Source organism: Coprinopsis cinerea (genome assembly GCF_000182895.1).
Source record: "Coprinopsis cinerea okayama7#130 chromosome 2 map unlocalized cont3.2, whole genome shotgun sequence".
NCBI lineage: Eukaryota > Fungi > Basidiomycota > Agaricomycetes > Agaricales > Psathyrellaceae > Coprinopsis > Coprinopsis cinerea.
In genome coordinates this window covers 539,166-555,858 of record NW_003307543.1, presented here as the reverse complement: position 1 = coordinate 555,858, position 16,693 = coordinate 539,166, and the positions used below count along the sequence as shown (strand labels likewise).

The following is a 16,693-nucleotide window of genomic DNA, read 5'->3' as shown; positions in this document are numbered from 1 at the left end:
TTCAAAGGCCGAGCGGTTGAACACTCTTGGAGACCCGATGATTGGTGGAATCCCTGTGCCCGGGAAACCCGGCGCGCTTCAAACACTGCGTGTGCAGAACCAGACCAGCGTCGGCTGCTATAGCGTCGAGCTGGCACCCGACGGTATGTATTAATAGAAATGCTCATCTCATAGCAATCATCCCGTAGAAGACGGCGTCACGGGCGCTGTTGCTCCTTTTCACCTTTCACGCCCATTGCCCATCTTGCTTTTCCCTTTCTTCCGTCTTTTCCTGCGTTTCCGCTGGACGGTCACCACTCCTTTTGCGCACGACACGCTACTCGACTTTGCTGAAGGGCGGGGGAAGCCACCGATGGCGAACAGCCGATGGATTGTAGTGGATAATCGAGATTCGGGGATCGCGTACGAGGGGCCATGGTTTACAGTCAACGATTCCTTTGACAATGTGGGCAACTTTGGACCCACATACCTGAGTACATTGCATGGCACGAATGAGACCGCCAGGTTGTCTTACGAGTTCGATGGTGCGTACGACCTCCATCTTGTTCACTCTGATCGAAACTCTGATACTTAGTTCTTGGTGATAGGATCTGAAATAAAGCTCCTCGGAACGAACCGCCCACGCAACTCATCTGGTGTGATCGACCCAACGTGGGACTGCCTCATCGATGGTGTAAGTATAGGACCCACCCGGCCCTTCGAGTTCGCGGAGAACAACTGGGTATTCTGTGATTGGAGAAACGGTCTTCCCGGCAGACATACGTTGGAGGTCCAGGTTCGCTCGGAGGGACAAACATTCTGGGTGGACCAGATCCAGTACTTGCCTTCGCCTGGCGCGGAGGTTGAGAAACCTGCGGTGATGGTTGGGATTCAGGACCATGCGATCAAGTACGGGAAGGGTTGGACAACGCTGGGCGGGACGGCGAATATGACGAGAGAAAGAGGGTCAGTTGTGGAGGTTGAGTTCATAGGTATGGTGATCACAATCCCGCTGCTGGCACCAATCATGCTCATGGTGGAACTCTAGGGACTCGATTGAGCTGGTGGGGCTTCATACCGACAGAGCTCCCCCACGATTCAACGAGCGGTGCTTTCGCTATCGATGGGGAGGAGCCCACGAACTTTCCCTTGCGCGGTCTCCCCGAAGAAAGCGCTACGATATATAACCAAATGTTCTTCCAAACAGCTGAGCTGCTGCCGGGACCACACAAGCTATTTGTGATGTACCGCGGCAGCAGCAGCACGACTCCGCTGACACTCACCCATCTGTTGATCCACGATGGCAACTTTACCGCTCCAGGTCCTGATGAACCTTCGATATTCGATACTGCCAACACACCGGAACCATCTTTACCGCCCAGCGCACTCCCGGACACGGGTAACAAGACACCTGTAGGAGCGATTGTTGGAGGGACACTGGGTGGACTGTTCTTACTCGCACTAACTGCCTTCATCGTCGTCTTCTTGCGAAGGCGCAAGAAGCGATCTGAAGCAGGCCCGTTCATGGACACTACGGGCCCCACGCCATACGATGTCACCGGTACTGGCTACGTCTCTGGTGGACCTTCGTCGCCCAGTTTCGACCCCCACCTCATGTACAACCCAGTCCCTGTTGCCGGAGGACCTGGGCATCGCTCGATGCCCAGTCAGTCCACAGACCAGACCTACGACCATCCCACCATCGCGGGCAGCCCTCCGGCAATGCCCCACCATCCTCCCACATTCACAAAAGCACAACTGGCCTATGGTATATCAAACCCTGATCCATCTGTGTCTTCTGGACAATCAAGGACTCATCAAACCTCTGCAAGTGATGGTAATACTAATGGGTCGACGGGGGTGGGATCGAGAGTCATCCGTCATGAAGATAGTGGTGTGCGGTTAAATTCTCCTGAGGACGTCGTGGAAATTCCGCCAATGTACACCCCGAGCTGAAGTTTCCTTTCAACCCCTCCGAGTCAGGCTCATGCATTCGGACATTTGGGCTGTTGGTATTTAGGACTATCATATTTATGATCGCGCCGCATCTTTGTACATTAGACCTTAATTAGACCGCGTACTAATTTCGGCTGTTGTATTGCTATGCAACTGGGATATGGTCCCTTAAGTCCTGCAACGAGCAACAAAACAACTTGGCAAATTAGAGGGACCAGGTCCCAGTCTTAGTCTATTCTGAGCGGGGATATCAGGGAAGTACTTATATTGCCGCCGTTGCTTGGGTTTCTGCGCTGAAGACCCACAGTGGACGTTCAGCATTCATTCATCACTGTACCACTGTGCTCCTCCTTACACTCTTTCTCTCTTCACGTTCGTTTTTCTAACCTTGAGCGGATCGACTGTCGCTCTGGGCCCAGATGTCTGGAACACGATGGGTTCTTTTGGATGACTCTGACAGCAGAATCAACTACGAGGGCGATTGGTACATTCACAGCGACCGTTTTGTCGATAGCGGAAGCTCTGGCCCAACCTATCAAGGCTCTCAACATGCAACGACTGGCTCAGCGAGCCTTACTTTCCGCTTCACAGGTGAGACCATACCCATACCTGGACAAGTACATTCCTCAACTAGTTTGGTGGTGTCAACTAGGAACACGAATACGTCTTCTTGGAACGAGCGCTATCACGAATACGACAGGAACTGTCGATCCTTCATGGGAGTGCTTCGTTGACGGAAGAAGCATAGGCGCTGAAGATCCCTTCCCTACCCATCAGAACAACTGGCCATTATGTCTTGCGCCCACCCTGTCCGACGAAGAGCATGTCTTGACGCTCAACGTCACGTCCTCGGGCACCCCGTTCTACTTTGATCAAATCAAGTACCTTCCGTCCATGAGTGCACCGCCTTCAGACGCTACCGTTGTCATTGAACAGTCCGACCCGACGATCACCTTTTTGCCCGAAGAGAGCTGGGTAAATGTTAACGAGAGTGCGAAGAGTACGTCGGAGGTTGGGGCGGGTTTGAGTGTGAGCTTTACTGGTGAGTGGCTTCGTTGGTGTTCTATGGGTCGTTCTCGTTGGCTGACATTGAATAGGTACCAAGCTAACATGGATAGGCTGGATACTCGAGGGTTCGGGTGGGGACTCGAGTGGGACCTACTCAATAGACGACGGACCAGATACGGCATTCACAATCCGACGTCCAGCCCCAATACCCGGATCTCTGTTCTTTCAACCCCTTTTCGAAACCGAGGAACTTCCACTACGGACACACAACCTCTCCGTGAAGTTCAACGGACCCACACGGACACCTCTCGCCCTCGATCACTTCCTGGTCGAAAACGGGGACATTTTCTTTCCCTTTGAATCAGGGGAGCAGCCCGCAGACGAACCTATCCCAACCGAGATCGAGCCTGAGCCGTCTCCTACGAAAACGCCTTCGTCTGAGCAATCGGAGGCAACTCCGGTCGGCGCCATTGTTGGCGGTGCAGTCGGAGGTGTAGCGCTCATTGCTCTCTTCGCCATCGCCATCTTCCTTCTCCGCCGTCGCATGAAAATCAAGCTGCCACCTGTACCGGTTTCATCCTTGGGTCACGATCATCAGCCTCGAAGGTACCCAGGACCACGCGAGTCATTTGCAGAAGCCATGGTTCGCAAGCCGTCTGACTCTTACACCCGGTCGATGGAAGGGACGGAGAAAGGATCGCTGCACCCGTCCAGCATCACATCCGGATCGATACCCGCCTATATCCCCGTCTACTCCAAATACCCGAACCATTCCTCGATATATATTCCTGAAGATGATCCAGAACCGCCACCACCTATCCCGGAACCTGCCACTCGGTTACAGCCTCTTCGAAGGAATATGGTCGTGCAGAATACCATCCAGGAATAGGTGGCTTCGCGTCGCTGTTGTGTGTACATTGCTATTCTGCGATTTGCTGCTATCATATGTATCTAACCGTTCTGTGTGTATTAGTATTCTTATCCGTATCTAATGTTTGAGTTGGCTCGGCCGCTGACCACTCAAGCGCTCGCCACCTTTGGATTTGAAATGAACTGAGCACATAAGAGCGCATCGAACAGGCTGCCACTGCATGCAACCTTGTGAATACAGCTAAGCCCCAGTTTTTTCGTATTCACGCTTGCGGCATTGTGTCCTTTCACAACCCGCAGCCTCTCCCCTGCAGTTCAATGCTCTTCGTGGCATCACCGAGAACATGACGACCACCGCGACGAAGGCGAGATGGGTCCTCTACGACGACCAGCACCCAGATGGCAGCTCCTTGCGGACGCTTACCCAGACGCAGGGACCTACGGCCCTGCATATCGAAAAGCCCAACACGCAGCTGATGAATCTGCGAGTCTCGCCTTCTCTTACACAGGTACGGCTTCAAGATACCCGTCTTCGAATTTTCATCTGCTGACCAGAGGCATCAAGGATCCAGGATACGCGTCTTGGGCACCAGCGCTGTTCAGAACTTTACGGAGGGACAGGACCCAATCTGGAACTGTACCCTCGACGGGGTGGAGTTGGCACCAGAGGCTATGGGATTCAGTGGTAAACAACTGGCCTCTCTGCGAGTCGCCACCCATGCCGGAAGGGGAGCATAGTACGCTCACGCTCAATGTCACCATCCATCACGGAACCAGACTCCACGTCGATCAAGTACGCTTTCTGCCTTCTACCAGTTCCAATCTCTTGAATCCCGTCGTGTTCATCGAGCAAGTCGACCCAGCGGTTCGATCTACGAGCGGCACTTGGCAGGTGATACAATCCAATGCAATGATGACACTGGAGTCCGGTGCAACGATGAGGATAGACTTCTCAGGTGAGATTGAATTATCCCGATCCGATGTTGGGCTGAGATAACGTGTACTGACCTTGCTCAACAGGAACCAAAGCCACATGGATAGGATGGGCGCCCAACGGTTATCCATCTCAGGGATCATCAACTGGAACTTATGTTCTCGATGGTGCAGATCCTGCTAGGTTCACGGTCCCGGGAGTACCACCTGGAGTCGTGTCGGCTTCAATCATGTACTTTTCGAAACTGGCCTGTCCTCGTCAGGAGTGTACACTTCGACTTCCGCTCTACCTACAGCCTCGCGACTCGCGAGTAGTATCCCATCCTACGGGCACGTAGCGCATCTCCAGTTCGGAACGGGACGTTCCACAGAGCAGCTTGTATGTCGCTGTAATGGCAAAGTCCCAGAACAATACCAAGGTTCCATTGCTGGAAGCAGATGCTCAAGAGGCAACCATGGTCTATCACCAAGACAGTGCAATTCGAATGGGACCGATCGCCCACCCTCATCCACCCCTTGATTTTACGACGCCGTGGTTGCGTCTATGGACCTATCTACCAGCGAGGATATGTGTTGATGGATTCTACCGCATCCTTCTTGTATACTCCTTCAAGTTGACTCCCTTGTATGAAGATAATCCAGTTTCTCTCCCAGGCCCTTCCCCTTCAAGCCCGAGTTTCAAGGAAAATCTGATGGTATTGATCGCGGTGATGGGAATCGTGATGGGAATGCCATTTACAATTACGAGCGCTCGCCAAGGGATTCCCCATGTCAGTCTGAAGCACCAACCGAGATGAGAAGGGGGCTATGGCATTTCCAGTGACACCTCGAGCTATGCCTCCAGAACATGCAATCATCACCATGTTCCATGGTTACCTGGGAACCTTCATGAACTCGCAGCACATCGTCGAGTCCCTCGCCGCCCAAGTTTCTTTCGTCGCCGCCATCCATGTCCTCCACACTTCCTAGATCGAGACAGGTGCTCTACGACAACACAAGCCCTCGCATTAATTACGAGGGCGATTGGTTTTACAGGGATGGCTTTGCATTAGTGGGAGATCGGAATTTACCATACCTCGGGGGCCAACATGGGACAAACGAATCTGGAAGTTTGTCCTTTGCATTCAGAGGTGAGTCTTTGTTTCCTGGGAGGATAATCGCCCTTCTCTCAAACTTCCTTGACAGGAACGCGGATAATGGTGCAGGGAACCAATACTCCGGCTCCTTCAGGCGGCGATGGCCTTAGTTGGACGTGTAGTCTAGATGGGCGGCCTTTCGAGACAACGAGAGGGACGAGGCAACTTCATAGATGGCCGCTCTGCACCTCACCCGTTGTGGCAAACGGGGACCATGTCCTCACTATCAACGTGACCAACACTTCATCTCGTACGACCTTTTGGGTCGACGAATTCACCATTGACCCGTCAGTCGACGCTGTGCGTGATTTGGGCGAAATGGACGTTATATTCGACGAGAACGACCCAGCTGTGGAGTACCTGACAGGGGAGTGGGTGAGGGACCAGTCAAACTCAGTTCTCTCGACCGACGAGGGTGCGTCGGTGAGAATCAGATTCTCAGGTATGTTGTTTCCCTGTGTCGGAGAATCCCCGCGCTAATTGCGAACCATAGGAACTGCCGCTACATGGGTCGGACGCGGCCTCGATGGTTTTCCAAGGGGCAACTCTACTGGTTTTTACGCTGTTGATAACCGAGATGCGATCCCCTTTACAATACTCGAAAACCCTGCAGAAGCCGGAAGAATATTCAACGTAGAGTTGTTTGGAACAGGCCCGTTGCCCAATGGCCAGCATACCTTGGTTGTCACTTACCAAGGACCGGCAGCGCCCATCACCTTCGACAAACTGTTGGTCGAAAACGGAGACCCTCTCATCGCGCCAGCATCCGTCCTACCCTCGAGCACGCAGCAACCTTCAAGCAGTACAAGCGAAGTGGCCACCCCGATCACCACCTTGCCTGCCGATAATTTGGAGACCGACAGCGGCAGTTCGGGTACACCTGTCGGTGCCATCGTTGGAGGCACCCTAGGCGGGCTTGCAATCATCGCAATCACATTTGTCTTAATCTTCTACGTGTCAAAACGCAGGAGGAACCGTGACTCGGCATTCTATGGCGGAGCTATGTTTTCCGGGCGTTCTCAGCCTGCTGGTTTACCCCCAGAAACAGCGCAAATCACACCTTTCACCTACCCAACAAACCAGCCTCCACCATCGAATGGATACTCATCAACAAACCCCTCATATGGTGGGCCGATGTCATCTCAAACTATCTACATGAAATCCCCTAGCGGGCCAATTCCTGTTCATCCTAGCCACCACCACCAGACTAGCACCGATTGGTCATCTTCTGGGATGGGTTCTTCAGGAACAGGACCAGGGGACATCACCTCGCCAACCTCCTTAACCAACACGCAGAACCAGAGCGTCGGATCGTCTCATGAACCACCGCCAGCCGCAGCCCCTCCTGGTGATTCTAAAGCTCCTTTGGCTGAGGCAAGTACGTCGGGCCCTGCAGTTGTTCATCATCAGGACAGCGGGGTCCGTTTAAGGGCCAGTGACGTCGTCCACGTCCCCCCTTCCTATTCCCCGTAAAGGGTATCCATCACCTCCCTCAATGTACAAATTTCGCAGTAATACACGGCGTTCAATCGACATCATAGAGGGTCACGGGCGCCTATTCTCTTATGATGATCTCTGCAATTTTACCGCGTTGTTTCCGTAGCTTCTTCTACTGTCTTCATTGTATGTACATACTATACTATTCTCGCTACACTAGGCCTGAGCACTGTAGACGCTCGTTTGAGATCTTGGGTTCGGTCGACGAGAAGGTTCTGGGCGCTAAGCTCGATCGGTGGGACACGCAGCGCCCATCGGGTCCTACAGAAGTCTAGTGAGAAAACCAATGCTTGCAGAGTTGGGCTCTACAGGCCTAATATGTGTGGATGCTACTGCTACATGAGGTATTAAACGACCCTAATATACACCGTTGTATTTTCGTGAAAAAATGTCCAAGAAATCTTCGTCCAAAGCGAAGGTGTGGGCAAGTGAGTGTCCATTTTCGTCACAGTCATATGCATGTCATCGTCTACAAGGCAGTCTGGCTCGATTTGAAGACTGGCGGAGTTCCAGGTCGAGATCCGGCAGGGTCCCTGAGCTTGGGTTGTGTCTGAGCATAGATAGCCTCACGCAGCTGTTCCTGCCTGCTGTCATGTTCGCTTGCTGAGAAGCTCGAGGTGGATGAGGTGGTGTTGCTTCGGCTCAATTGCGAGTGGTGGGTAGGAATGGGGGTGACATATCGGGGAAGAGACTCTTCAGGCTTCTGGAGCATGAAACCACGGAGGCCAGCAGCCTTCTCAGCTTGACGACCGAAGCCAAGACCAGCCTTGTCCGTGCTCCTCCAGCTGTCGCTGCGTTCGGGGAGGTATCCGCCCTTCTCGACCATGGAGGCACCGGTGAACGAGTTGGAGATGTAGGTGGGGGTGGGGGTGGCGAAGACGGGTCGGCCATCCTTCTCCTTAGGCAAGACACCCTTGGTCTCTGCGCGCCATCCTCGGATCGAACGCTTCTCCTTGGCGCCAGCGCGGAAGATGAGGCCGAGGAGCATGTTGACGCAGCCGAGGGAGAAGAGGAAGAAGGCGGAGACGAGGGTGAAGTCGTCGACGTGGTGGGAGAGGATTTGCGTGGCGATGAGGCCTTGGAAGATACCGAGAGCACCGAGGCCGAATTCAGAGCCGAGGACAGGGAAGAAGCGGTCGAAGAAGGACATGGGCCAGCTGACTTCGGACACTAAGAGAGAGGGGTTAGAACATTGTCTGAAAAGACAAATAATTATTACTTACAGAAGAGGATGATGGTTTGGAAAACGATCAAGAGACTGGCGACGATGGCCCAGAATACACCAGCAGCCTGGTTGGGAACTGTGCTTCCCCTACAAGCAATTGTTAGAAATGTTAACCAATGTTAGATCCGCGTATGACTCACTCAATGTACTCGCAGTCAAGGAGCTCTGCAACCTCAGTAGCGTTGGCCTCAACCTTGGCCTGCTCAAAGGCATTGACAGCCTTGATGTTGTTGACCATGACGAAAATGGTGCTCGAAAATACAAGGATGAGCGAGACGATGCTCAAAGCTCGGACAACGTTCAATCCAATAAAATACACTAGACGACAGTCTCATCAGTAAAGCTCGTTAAAGAGAAAGGGAGAAGAAAAACATACGTTTGCGTGCTGGAATCATGTTGATCGTTTAATGTTAATGCGTTGGAATAGATATCAGATTGCGGGTGGAAATTTGAAACGATAGATAGTGATTATCGCAGTTCGTTGGGTGTCGTGGTCAAAAGGTGCTTTATTGCTCGAAGAAATTCAAAGAATATAGGGCGACCCAGCACCAAAAGAAGCTAAAAGAAAGTCGGGGGGAAGCGAGGGCAGGAGAGCAGAGTCTGCTCGTCGTGAATTGGCGTCTAGAGGATAGTGAGTGGGGTAGTAACGAGTGGCACCACTTCGGAACCATAGTCTTTATAGTTGACCCTGAAGAATAACAATTAGATTGCTAGGCATGTACAACGCGTGCATTGTGTGACGGAGAACAATGGCAACTTGGTCCTCGACGCCGCATTGTTGCCGGCATCGACGCGGTTGATGGATTACGTCAGCAAAGAACAATAGCGCCGGACTTGCCGGAGTCCTCGACCTCGGTCTCAAGGCGCGGCGCGTCAACCTCAGCAGGCCTAAGCCTTGAATTCAATGCTGTTGAACATGGGAGTAGCTGGGCAAATCAGCGGCGACCATCAGGTAAGTATGCTTGAGGACGTTTTAGTCTATTTCATTAAGTAATTGGCGTCAGAATCGTATATTATCGTACTACTAACATTGAGTCCTAAGAATGGATCTACTGCAGTCATTAAAGATTGGGATTTGCAAAATGAAAGGAAAATGCCTACACATCCCTTCAAATCCTAAGGAAGAAAACCGAGTTAAATGGGGGTATCACTGTGAACAAGGGTAGTAAGTATGTATGTAAGAAGCCCAGTGGAAGCCGGATTAAAAGTACAATAACAATAAGGAAGTGGTCGTTGCCGTTGCGGTGATAGCGATGGAAAGCAAGGGTCAGTCATGATGCATGGGCGGGTAACGGTGATTATGCGAGTAAAGTAAAAGAGGGAAGAAGGTATAAGAAAAAAAAAAAAATCACTTCAGAAAAACGTCACTAGTTCATTGTGAGGGAGGTGTCCTTGTCCGTGCTTTCGTCCTTTCCGAGTCATTAACATTGGTACTAGAAGTAGGGTCGTCAGGGCTATGAGATTGCACACTGCTTGGTGCGGTCATTGGATGGAAATGCACAGCTGTTCGGGCCGAGGAGGTTGTCAAGTTCCCCTCCGAAGGTGGTGACAAGGGAGCATGCTCATCCACGCTCGGAAGAGGTGCTCCGACAACATACCCATCCCCGGCATGTGGTGGGGTTTCTTGTTGGGGCGTCGCAACGGGACTGGTAATGGGACTAGGCCCACCTCCCCGGAAATCATAAGGAGAGACCGGCGCCCCTTGAGGATGCGAGTACTGGCCATAGTCTCTGATAGCAGCGGGACTAGCCGCCCGCCGAGACTCATAAGGCGAGACAAACATCGCTCCTCCGTAGGCCTGCACCGGAGACGGAGATCGCATATTCGGTGCAACGGGACTAGCGGCTCTTCCTCCGTTGAACGCCACTGGCGGATGAGGCTGGGCGGCGTAATGCACCATCGAAGGTCGTCTGACCACATGGTGGGTCTGCGATTCGTGCCCATGAGAACTGCTGGCGGGACTAGGCGCGCCACCACGTCGGTCGTGAGACGCTCTGCTCATGCGCGAGGTCTTCGATATCCGGCGGTCGAGATTCTGGGGGTCGAACGGGTTGAAGCTGCCGTAGTGACCATGGTCGCTCGTCGTAGGTGAACGATATAGGGTCGTAGCCGGTGAGAGTGGTCGCTGGTACAGTGGAGGAAAGCCGCCGCCGCTATAGATCGAACGCATCGTGGGTGTTGGGCTGGTGAGTCCCGACCTTCCTCGGGTCCTCCGTCGTCGCTTACTGAGATCAAAGCATTAGCCACAATCAAGCCCTCGGTTCTGACGCTGGGGGACTTACATGAGATAACGAACCAAGAATACGAGAAGGATGGGAGTGAGAAACCCTCCAAGGAGACCCCCTACAACAGCACCGATATTCAGTCTTCTAGGCGAATTAGAGCCATCGGGATTGTTGATGTCGATCCCAGTAGCGAGCGTTCTTGAACTGGTGTCAGTGAGCGTCGACGAATCGAAGGAGCCTGAACCGGGAGGGATAGTGGTGGCTTTGCTGCTACCGGGAAACAGTGTCGTCCTAGTCGCCGGAATTACAGTCGTTGTGGAACATGACGTCCCGTACAGCGTCGCGGTAGGGATTCTACGGGTAGTGGTTCCACTATTGCCTCTGTACACGGTCCTAGTACGCGTCGCCGATGAACCTAAAGTGAAAGGACGCGGGGATGAGCACGGGATAGAGATAAGTAGCGTGATCACGGGACGTACCAGGCATCGGGGTTCGAACAGGGGTCGTGACAGGCCAACATCGTCTATCATTACACTGGCTGGTGACCACCCAATTCGTGACAATCCGGGGTGCGATTGGCACCAACTCGGGCACGAACAGAGTCTGAGTGGCCCGTACAGCCGTCTCGACTCGGTACAACGTCCTCGTCGGTGAAGTCGAGCACGTCCGTGTCACCGCCATCCTTCCGTCAATCGCCTTGCTTCAGCTGTCCTCTCCTTCTCTACGATGTACGACGTCGGACGTGGCGACGGCCGATTGCAGAACCAGTTGCAGAGGCGCCGAGATCAACGACGCCAGGAGCGAGTCTTGCCAGCGAATCGAAAGGAGTGTCGAGGGCGGAATGAACGTTGAACCAACCAAGAAACCCAAACTCCGAAGAGCAGTAGCAACGACAGGAAGGTGGGAGGGCGAAAGGAAAGCCGTCAACGGTGTCGATCAAGCGCTGCAATATAAACTAAGCTCGCGATCCCGCTCTGCTGTAGAAATTTACTTTTTACTTACGCCTTACGGGTCTGATGTATGATGTCGATGAGTGATGATCTGGGCGTTTACGTTGTTTCTAAATTGTTAATTCGCCTCGGAATGGCTGATGTCGTTGATGTTAACCCAATGTAGGTTGTTTGTTCATCGAATCGGGGTGTGGGGGATGCTCGTCCGAGCTTTTGGAGCAGGTCGGGGGACGGGGAAGCGAGTAGTGTGAGAGGAAGAGAACGACGAGGCGGGAGATATGAAAACAAGTCTTGTCAGTCGACTTGCTGAGCGGGCGCAATCGAATACAGACGCAAGACAAGATGTCGCCTTGGGGCGTCCACTAGGCGAACAGCCAGCGCAAACCTGTCAACCACCAGCAGGACGTTCAGCATTTATGTCAAGAGCAGCGATAATCCGGAACTCGAGGGTACTCACAAGCGCTCGTTGAAGGGTCCAAAAGGCAGTTCAAACGCAACTGACGTAGTCAGCTCTGCCTCGCGGGGCGTAAACCAGCCCACAGTGCTGTGCTCGTTGATCGACCTGAAGTCTTGGGTTTTGAAGGCGTTTGCAGTGTCTGCACCGCAATGGGGTGAAATCCAGTCCAAAAGTGTGCAAAACGAGGTCTATAAAGGGTTCGCAAGGCCCACTGACAGAAATAAGCTTTCGAGAGGAGAAATGACAGCTGGAATGTTGAACGAAAAACTCCATCATCTTGAGGCGTTCCAGTGGCTGGCGCTGGGGAATGTCGCGATGCCCCCACATAGTGAAGATAGGCACAGAAACGGGATCTTGGATACATGAATCATGCCGAGAGGCCTTCCTTACTCTTTGATAAATAACGAGCAGTGAAAAACCCCATCGTGCTTGTTCGGAGGCATGGATGTAATTTGGTGGAGGTTTTCTCGACTCGGAAAGGTTTGTTGTTTTCCACCATCTGGGAGGTTGAATTCCATCCATCCTGGTTGCTGTCGACGCCTTTTCGGTAACTAACGCTTTAGAGCCAAGGCAAACAGGTGCAGAGCGGCCTTGTTGTGGGGAATGGATAGCCCAGAATGTGGTTCAAGGCAGAGGAAGGGGTCAGGCACAAATTGTGATGGCGCGTCAATTGACCGGACATACGGGGGAAATGCGGAGGAGATACGCAAAGGCGTTCAAGTTCAAATCACCGCCTTCAGAACTCGCATTATTGGGAGTTTGAGCGCTCGATTGGCCGCTGAATTTGGTCGAGAAAAAAGAAGAGAAGGCTCGACTTAATTGACAGACTTCTTCATATCCGAGGCTTCGACTTCGATACGGACCTAACAAGATTAATGTTTTTCGAGGACCAACGATGACGGCGACGGATCGTCAGTCAATCCAGCCGATGCCATTGCGGTATGTACAACAAGGGCGATCGAATAAAAAAACATGGTTAGCAGCTATTCATTACGACGAGAGAAGGGATGAATAGAGGGAGAAAACGAAACTTGACTAGTTTTACTTATGTGAAGGATGGCTTGGAACCACAACGAAGTCGAATCATCCAATAGAAAGCGTGAGGTAAATGGACGATAGTGAGGGAGAGTAGATAAGTAATGGAAGTAGTGACTGTACGTTGGAATGGAATGGAAGGAAAGGGGAAGTCCAGTGTTGTCCATAGTCCGTTCATCAATGAGGCCCAGGTAGATTCAAGCATATTAAAAAGAAGGTAAGAAGGAATGGATAGATGAAAGGGTACTACGGTACTGAGGCGTCGAAGGTGCGAAAGGACATAGAAAGGGGGTGGGCTATGAGAACGCTAAACAGAAACAGATAGAAATGCAGAGCGTGAAGGTGTCGTGAATATGCTATTTTGACGAATGCCGTGCAGAGTGGAAAGGGGTGGGTAACGCTCATGACGGAGAGTAGGCAGGAGGCGCAGGTCCAGAAGAAGGCTGGGTTGTCCCTTCAGCCGGCGCGATGGGTTCCTCGTACCTTCCACCATCAAGGTGTACAATAGGTGCCTTCTCTCCTCTGGTGTTCACAGGTCTACCTTTGCCATCGTACTGAGTAGCAGTTCCAGACCCAGAACCAGCAGCCCCACTCGATGAACCTTCACCGTAATTCGAAGGCTCCGGGTTCATGACTTGCAGTACCTGAGTGTTCTGGATGCTAACCGGGCTACCCGAACGACCGACCGAAGTGACGGATTCGTCGCGCTGATGGAGTCCACCAGCCATGGTTGTCGCGATACCGGGAGGGGGCACGCCGTGCTGAACGTAGGGACCGTGGCCATACGGCGACACAGACGATGCGCCAGCAGAGGACGAGCCCGCGCTCAGCGAATGCGACAGATTAGAGCTTGGCGGATACGAGAAACCTTGCGGAGGATGTTGGCCGTGATTCGATGGATATCCAGAAGGTGGAGCGTTATCGTAATTAGACACTGGACCGTAAACCTGTTGGTGCTGAAGAAGCGGCTGCATGGAACCACCGGTTGAAGGCCGGCCACTATTCGTTGATGGACGTGATGAGCTTCCTGCGACAGCGTGTCCTGTCGCTGCTGCGGCTGCAGCCCCTAGCCCACCGAGGAGTGGTGCAGCAGACGGCGTCCGAACGTGATGCGATTCACCAGGAGAGTAAGGGTTGTACTCGTTGCCGCCAGGCTGATAACCGGTGCTATTGGTGAACATATCGTGAGGTCCTTGACCTTGAGGAGCGTTCGGGTGGTACGCGGTATCTTGGTATTGACCAAAGCCCCCTTGGTTGTGCAATCCACCAGAGTTGGGACCATGGCCTATCGGTTCTTGACTGACGGGATTGTAGCCATATTGACCTGCCCCAGGTTTTGGCGGGAATGGTTTCTCGGGATGGCCAGTCGGCTGAATATCATCCTCAAGTTCGAGGCCCTTGTTAAACATCCTGTCGAACCGCCCAGAGCCAGTGCTCTTTTTACTGCACGCATGCGCATGCCACAGGTCAGCACATTGATCACGAAAGATAATTATCAAGATTGCGCACATGAAGAACCAAGTTATCATCACGATCGCGACAAGACCGACGAACCCGCCAATCACGCCTCCAACGATGGGTGCTACGTTGGTCCCCTCGCCGCCCCCGTCGTCTTGGCTGAGGTCAGTGGGAGCAGAGCTTGCTGATGTGTCACCCAATGACCCGGTGCTTGACCCACCCGCAGAGCCGCTCGAAGGAGAGGTTGGAGGCGGTGTATAGGAGGACTGGTTATTATCATCGCTGGTTGGAGGGGGAGGGGGCGGTGACGAAGGTGGCGGCGGCGGAGGATCAACGTCGGGAGGACATATGGTGGTAAAGAGCGTCGTCGGCACTTCTCTGGTGGTCGGCGTGGACGTTACTTCGGTGACGAACGTCGTTATCGGGTCCGCTGTTGCAAGGTCAGCAGAAATCACCAACTGCGCATTCGTCGCACCTACCCGGTATTGTGATGATTTCGGTAATGGTGCTGGTGGAACATGAGGTCGAGATTGGGGATGTCGAATTGGTGGAGCAGACAGTTGTCACTTCTAAGCTGGTGGAAAGTTCAGGTTCGGGCGTCGTGACGGTCTCGATTGTGGTGGTGAAGACGACCTGGCCCACGTCCTGGATGGTCGACGTAAGGGTAGGACTGGAGGAGCACTCAGCCATGACGTGCTGCTATAGGTGTGGAATGAGCGGTCAGTAATAGCCGGCAGGGTCCTTGGGCGGTTCCTGCAGGAGGGATTAAAAAGGAGAGACAGAAAGAGCGAATGAAACGGGTTGGTTGGTTATGGTCGAAGCTGGTCCCTGCACGCCGCAAAGGCATGAAAAGAGTAAAGCCTCCATCGGACTGTTTACCGTGAAGGCACAGCAAAACAGTCCAATCCCCGTAAGGCAACGTCTTCTTATGTAACCACTTTTACCTTTTCGAGACCCTCCCCTCTCCTCCTCAACGGCTGAGGAGAGGCGGAGGCAGCGAAGGAAGTGCGGAAAAGAGGGATAACGAGCGTTGGAATGGTATGAGATGTCGCACAAGAGCGAAGGGAAGTCAAAAACACTGTCATCTCTGCCTTCCTCACCAAAAATAAGCATCGGGCGGTGTGTACAGCCGAGCGGTACCACTTGGATATCACGATACAAACACCCTGAAGATCATTGAGAACATACGTAGCTCAGCCACTCTGGTAACGAGGCAAGCTTCAATCATGACGTCTGCTGAGATGCTCATTTGGTTCGTACGCACCTGCCTTCTCATTGAACTTTGCACATGAACCTCAACGCAACGCAATTGGCAGAGAGACGGAATCGCCGACATCATGACGGCATCCTCCGTGCCCTCAGTCATGTCTTCACAGACTGTATCATTTGCGGAAAAGGAAGAACAGATAATGTTGTTTCCCGATGATAATAGCAAGTCTTCTGATGGTGAGGAATCTGACGGGACGTTGACTCTACGCAAGTCTTTGTGAGTCACGAAATACAGGAATGGGACGAGAAACACAATGCTGGGTGAATACTTTCCAGAGCAATTGGCTTGTGGCATACATTGCGATAGAAATGCCGTGAGCCATTACGCCATAGACACACACCGGATTGCCACAAAGGGCGTTGCAGAATGAACCTTCGTTGAGAACCAATTGAGAGTCAAGATCCGCTACGCCTTTCCAAGCGCACTCAAGCGGTAACGCCTCCCATTCAATACGCAGCCTGAGAGCAAAGCAGTGCGCTTGTCAAGCTTACAGGTGTCCAGGTCTGGTGCTGGGTGCTGACCCAGAACAATGGACCCGAATGTCGAAATTTCGAGAGTTGTGCTGCATACGAACGCGCTTTTTGTGCCAGTAAGACCAGAAAAGTCCTAAAGCCGGGGTATCTGCTGAGTTTCGCGTCAATGTGCGCGTGCGTGTCCAGAACTTGAAGGAAGAAAGCTAAACTTCATTAGGGTA

The 16,693-nt window shown here is 52.7% G+C and overlaps 8 protein-coding genes across 8 annotated transcripts; 5 read left to right on the top strand and 3 right to left on the bottom strand.

Annotated features, from left to right (window-relative positions):
• Window positions 1–352: 352 nt before the first annotated feature.
• Window positions 353–1,935, top strand: CC1G_13844 (hypothetical protein; the record flags this gene model as incomplete). Its single annotated transcript, XM_002911763.1, has 3 exons — window positions 353–524; window positions 588–971; window positions 1,028–1,935. 3 exons carry the CDS (start codon window positions 353–355, stop codon window positions 1,933–1,935), a joined length of 1,464 nt encoding a protein of 487 aa, XP_002911809.1.
• A 336-nt stretch (window positions 1,936–2,271) lies between these two features.
• Window positions 2,272–3,992, top strand: CC1G_13843 (hypothetical protein). The gene is made up of 3 exons (XM_002911762.1): window positions 2,272–2,526; window positions 2,588–2,977; window positions 3,033–3,992. The coding sequence occupies exons 1-3, from the start codon at window positions 2,355–2,357 to the stop codon at window positions 3,830–3,832; spliced, it is 1,362 nt and encodes a 453-aa protein (XP_002911808.1). The 5' UTR covers window positions 2,272–2,354; the 3' UTR covers window positions 3,833–3,992.
• Window positions 3,993–4,157: 165 nt separating this feature from the next.
• On the top strand, window positions 4,158–5,084 carry CC1G_13842 (hypothetical protein; the record flags this gene model as incomplete). Its single annotated transcript, XM_002911761.1, has 3 exons — window positions 4,158–4,322; window positions 4,379–4,769; window positions 4,834–5,084. 3 exons carry the CDS (start codon window positions 4,158–4,160, stop codon window positions 5,082–5,084), a joined length of 807 nt encoding a protein of 268 aa, XP_002911807.1.
• A 611-nt stretch (window positions 5,085–5,695) lies between these two features.
• CC1G_10566 (hypothetical protein) lies at window positions 5,696–7,355 on the top strand (the record flags this gene model as incomplete). Its single annotated transcript, XM_001832838.2, has 3 exons — window positions 5,696–5,876; window positions 5,932–6,324; window positions 6,376–7,355. The coding sequence occupies 3 exons, from the start codon at window positions 5,696–5,698 to the stop codon at window positions 7,353–7,355; spliced, it is 1,554 nt and encodes a 517-aa protein (XP_001832890.2).
• A 429-nt stretch (window positions 7,356–7,784) lies between these two features.
• Window positions 7,785–9,240, bottom strand: CC1G_10565 (hypothetical protein). The gene is made up of 4 exons (XM_001832837.2): window positions 8,981–9,240; window positions 8,745–8,922; window positions 8,603–8,691; window positions 7,785–8,549 (listed from the first exon to the last, which is right to left on the bottom strand). Exons 1-4 carry the CDS (start codon window positions 8,997–8,999, stop codon window positions 7,849–7,851), a joined length of 987 nt encoding a protein of 328 aa, XP_001832889.1. The 5' UTR covers window positions 9,000–9,240; the 3' UTR covers window positions 7,785–7,848.
• A 736-nt stretch (window positions 9,241–9,976) lies between these two features.
• On the bottom strand, window positions 9,977–11,510 carry CC1G_10564 (hypothetical protein; the record flags this gene model as incomplete). Its single annotated transcript, XM_001832836.2, has 3 exons — window positions 9,977–10,829; window positions 10,887–11,244; window positions 11,309–11,510. 3 exons carry the CDS (start codon window positions 11,508–11,510, stop codon window positions 9,977–9,979), a joined length of 1,413 nt encoding a protein of 470 aa, XP_001832888.2.
• Window positions 11,511–11,912: 402 nt separating this feature from the next.
• Window positions 11,913–13,055, top strand: CC1G_13841 (hypothetical protein; the record flags this gene model as incomplete). The annotated part of the gene is made up of 4 exons (XM_002911760.1): window positions 11,913–11,941; window positions 12,110–12,408; window positions 12,484–12,526; window positions 12,821–13,055. 4 exons carry the CDS (start codon window positions 11,913–11,915, stop codon window positions 13,053–13,055), a joined length of 606 nt encoding a protein of 201 aa, XP_002911806.1.
• A 96-nt stretch (window positions 13,056–13,151) lies between these two features.
• Window positions 13,152–15,419, bottom strand: CC1G_10563 (hypothetical protein; the record flags this gene model as incomplete). The annotated part of the gene is made up of 3 exons (XM_001832835.2): window positions 13,152–14,714; window positions 14,781–15,159; window positions 15,209–15,419. The coding sequence occupies 3 exons, from the start codon at window positions 15,417–15,419 to the stop codon at window positions 13,673–13,675; spliced, it is 1,632 nt and encodes a 543-aa protein (XP_001832887.1). The 3' UTR covers window positions 13,152–13,672.
• Between the last annotated feature and the right edge of the window lie 1,274 nt (window positions 15,420–16,693).

What these genes read in the sequence shown, in the direction of transcription:
- CC1G_10565 (XM_001832837.2), bottom strand. An exon ending in CTTGACTGCGAGTACATTGA is followed by an intron (nt 8,692 to 8,744) that starts GTGAGTCATACG and finishes AATTGCTTGTAG; the next exon opens with GGGAAGCACAGTTCCCAACC. An exon ending in CCAAACCATCATCCTCTTCT is followed by an intron (nt 8,550 to 8,602) that starts GTAAGTAATAAT and finishes CCTCTCTCTTAG; the next exon opens with TGTCCGAAGTCAGCTGGCCC.
- CC1G_13843 (XM_002911762.1), top strand. Translation starts at nt 2,355, where the DNA reads ATGTCTGGAACACGATGGGTTCTTTTGGATGACTCTGACAGCAGAATC. An exon ending in CCTTACTTTCCGCTTCACAG is followed by an intron (nt 2,527 to 2,587) that starts GTGAGACCATAC and finishes GGTGTCAACTAG; the next exon opens with GAACACGAATACGTCTTCTT. An exon ending in TTTGAGTGTGAGCTTTACTG is followed by an intron (nt 2,978 to 3,032) that starts GTGAGTGGCTTC and finishes GACATTGAATAG; the next exon opens with GTACCAAGCTAACATGGATA.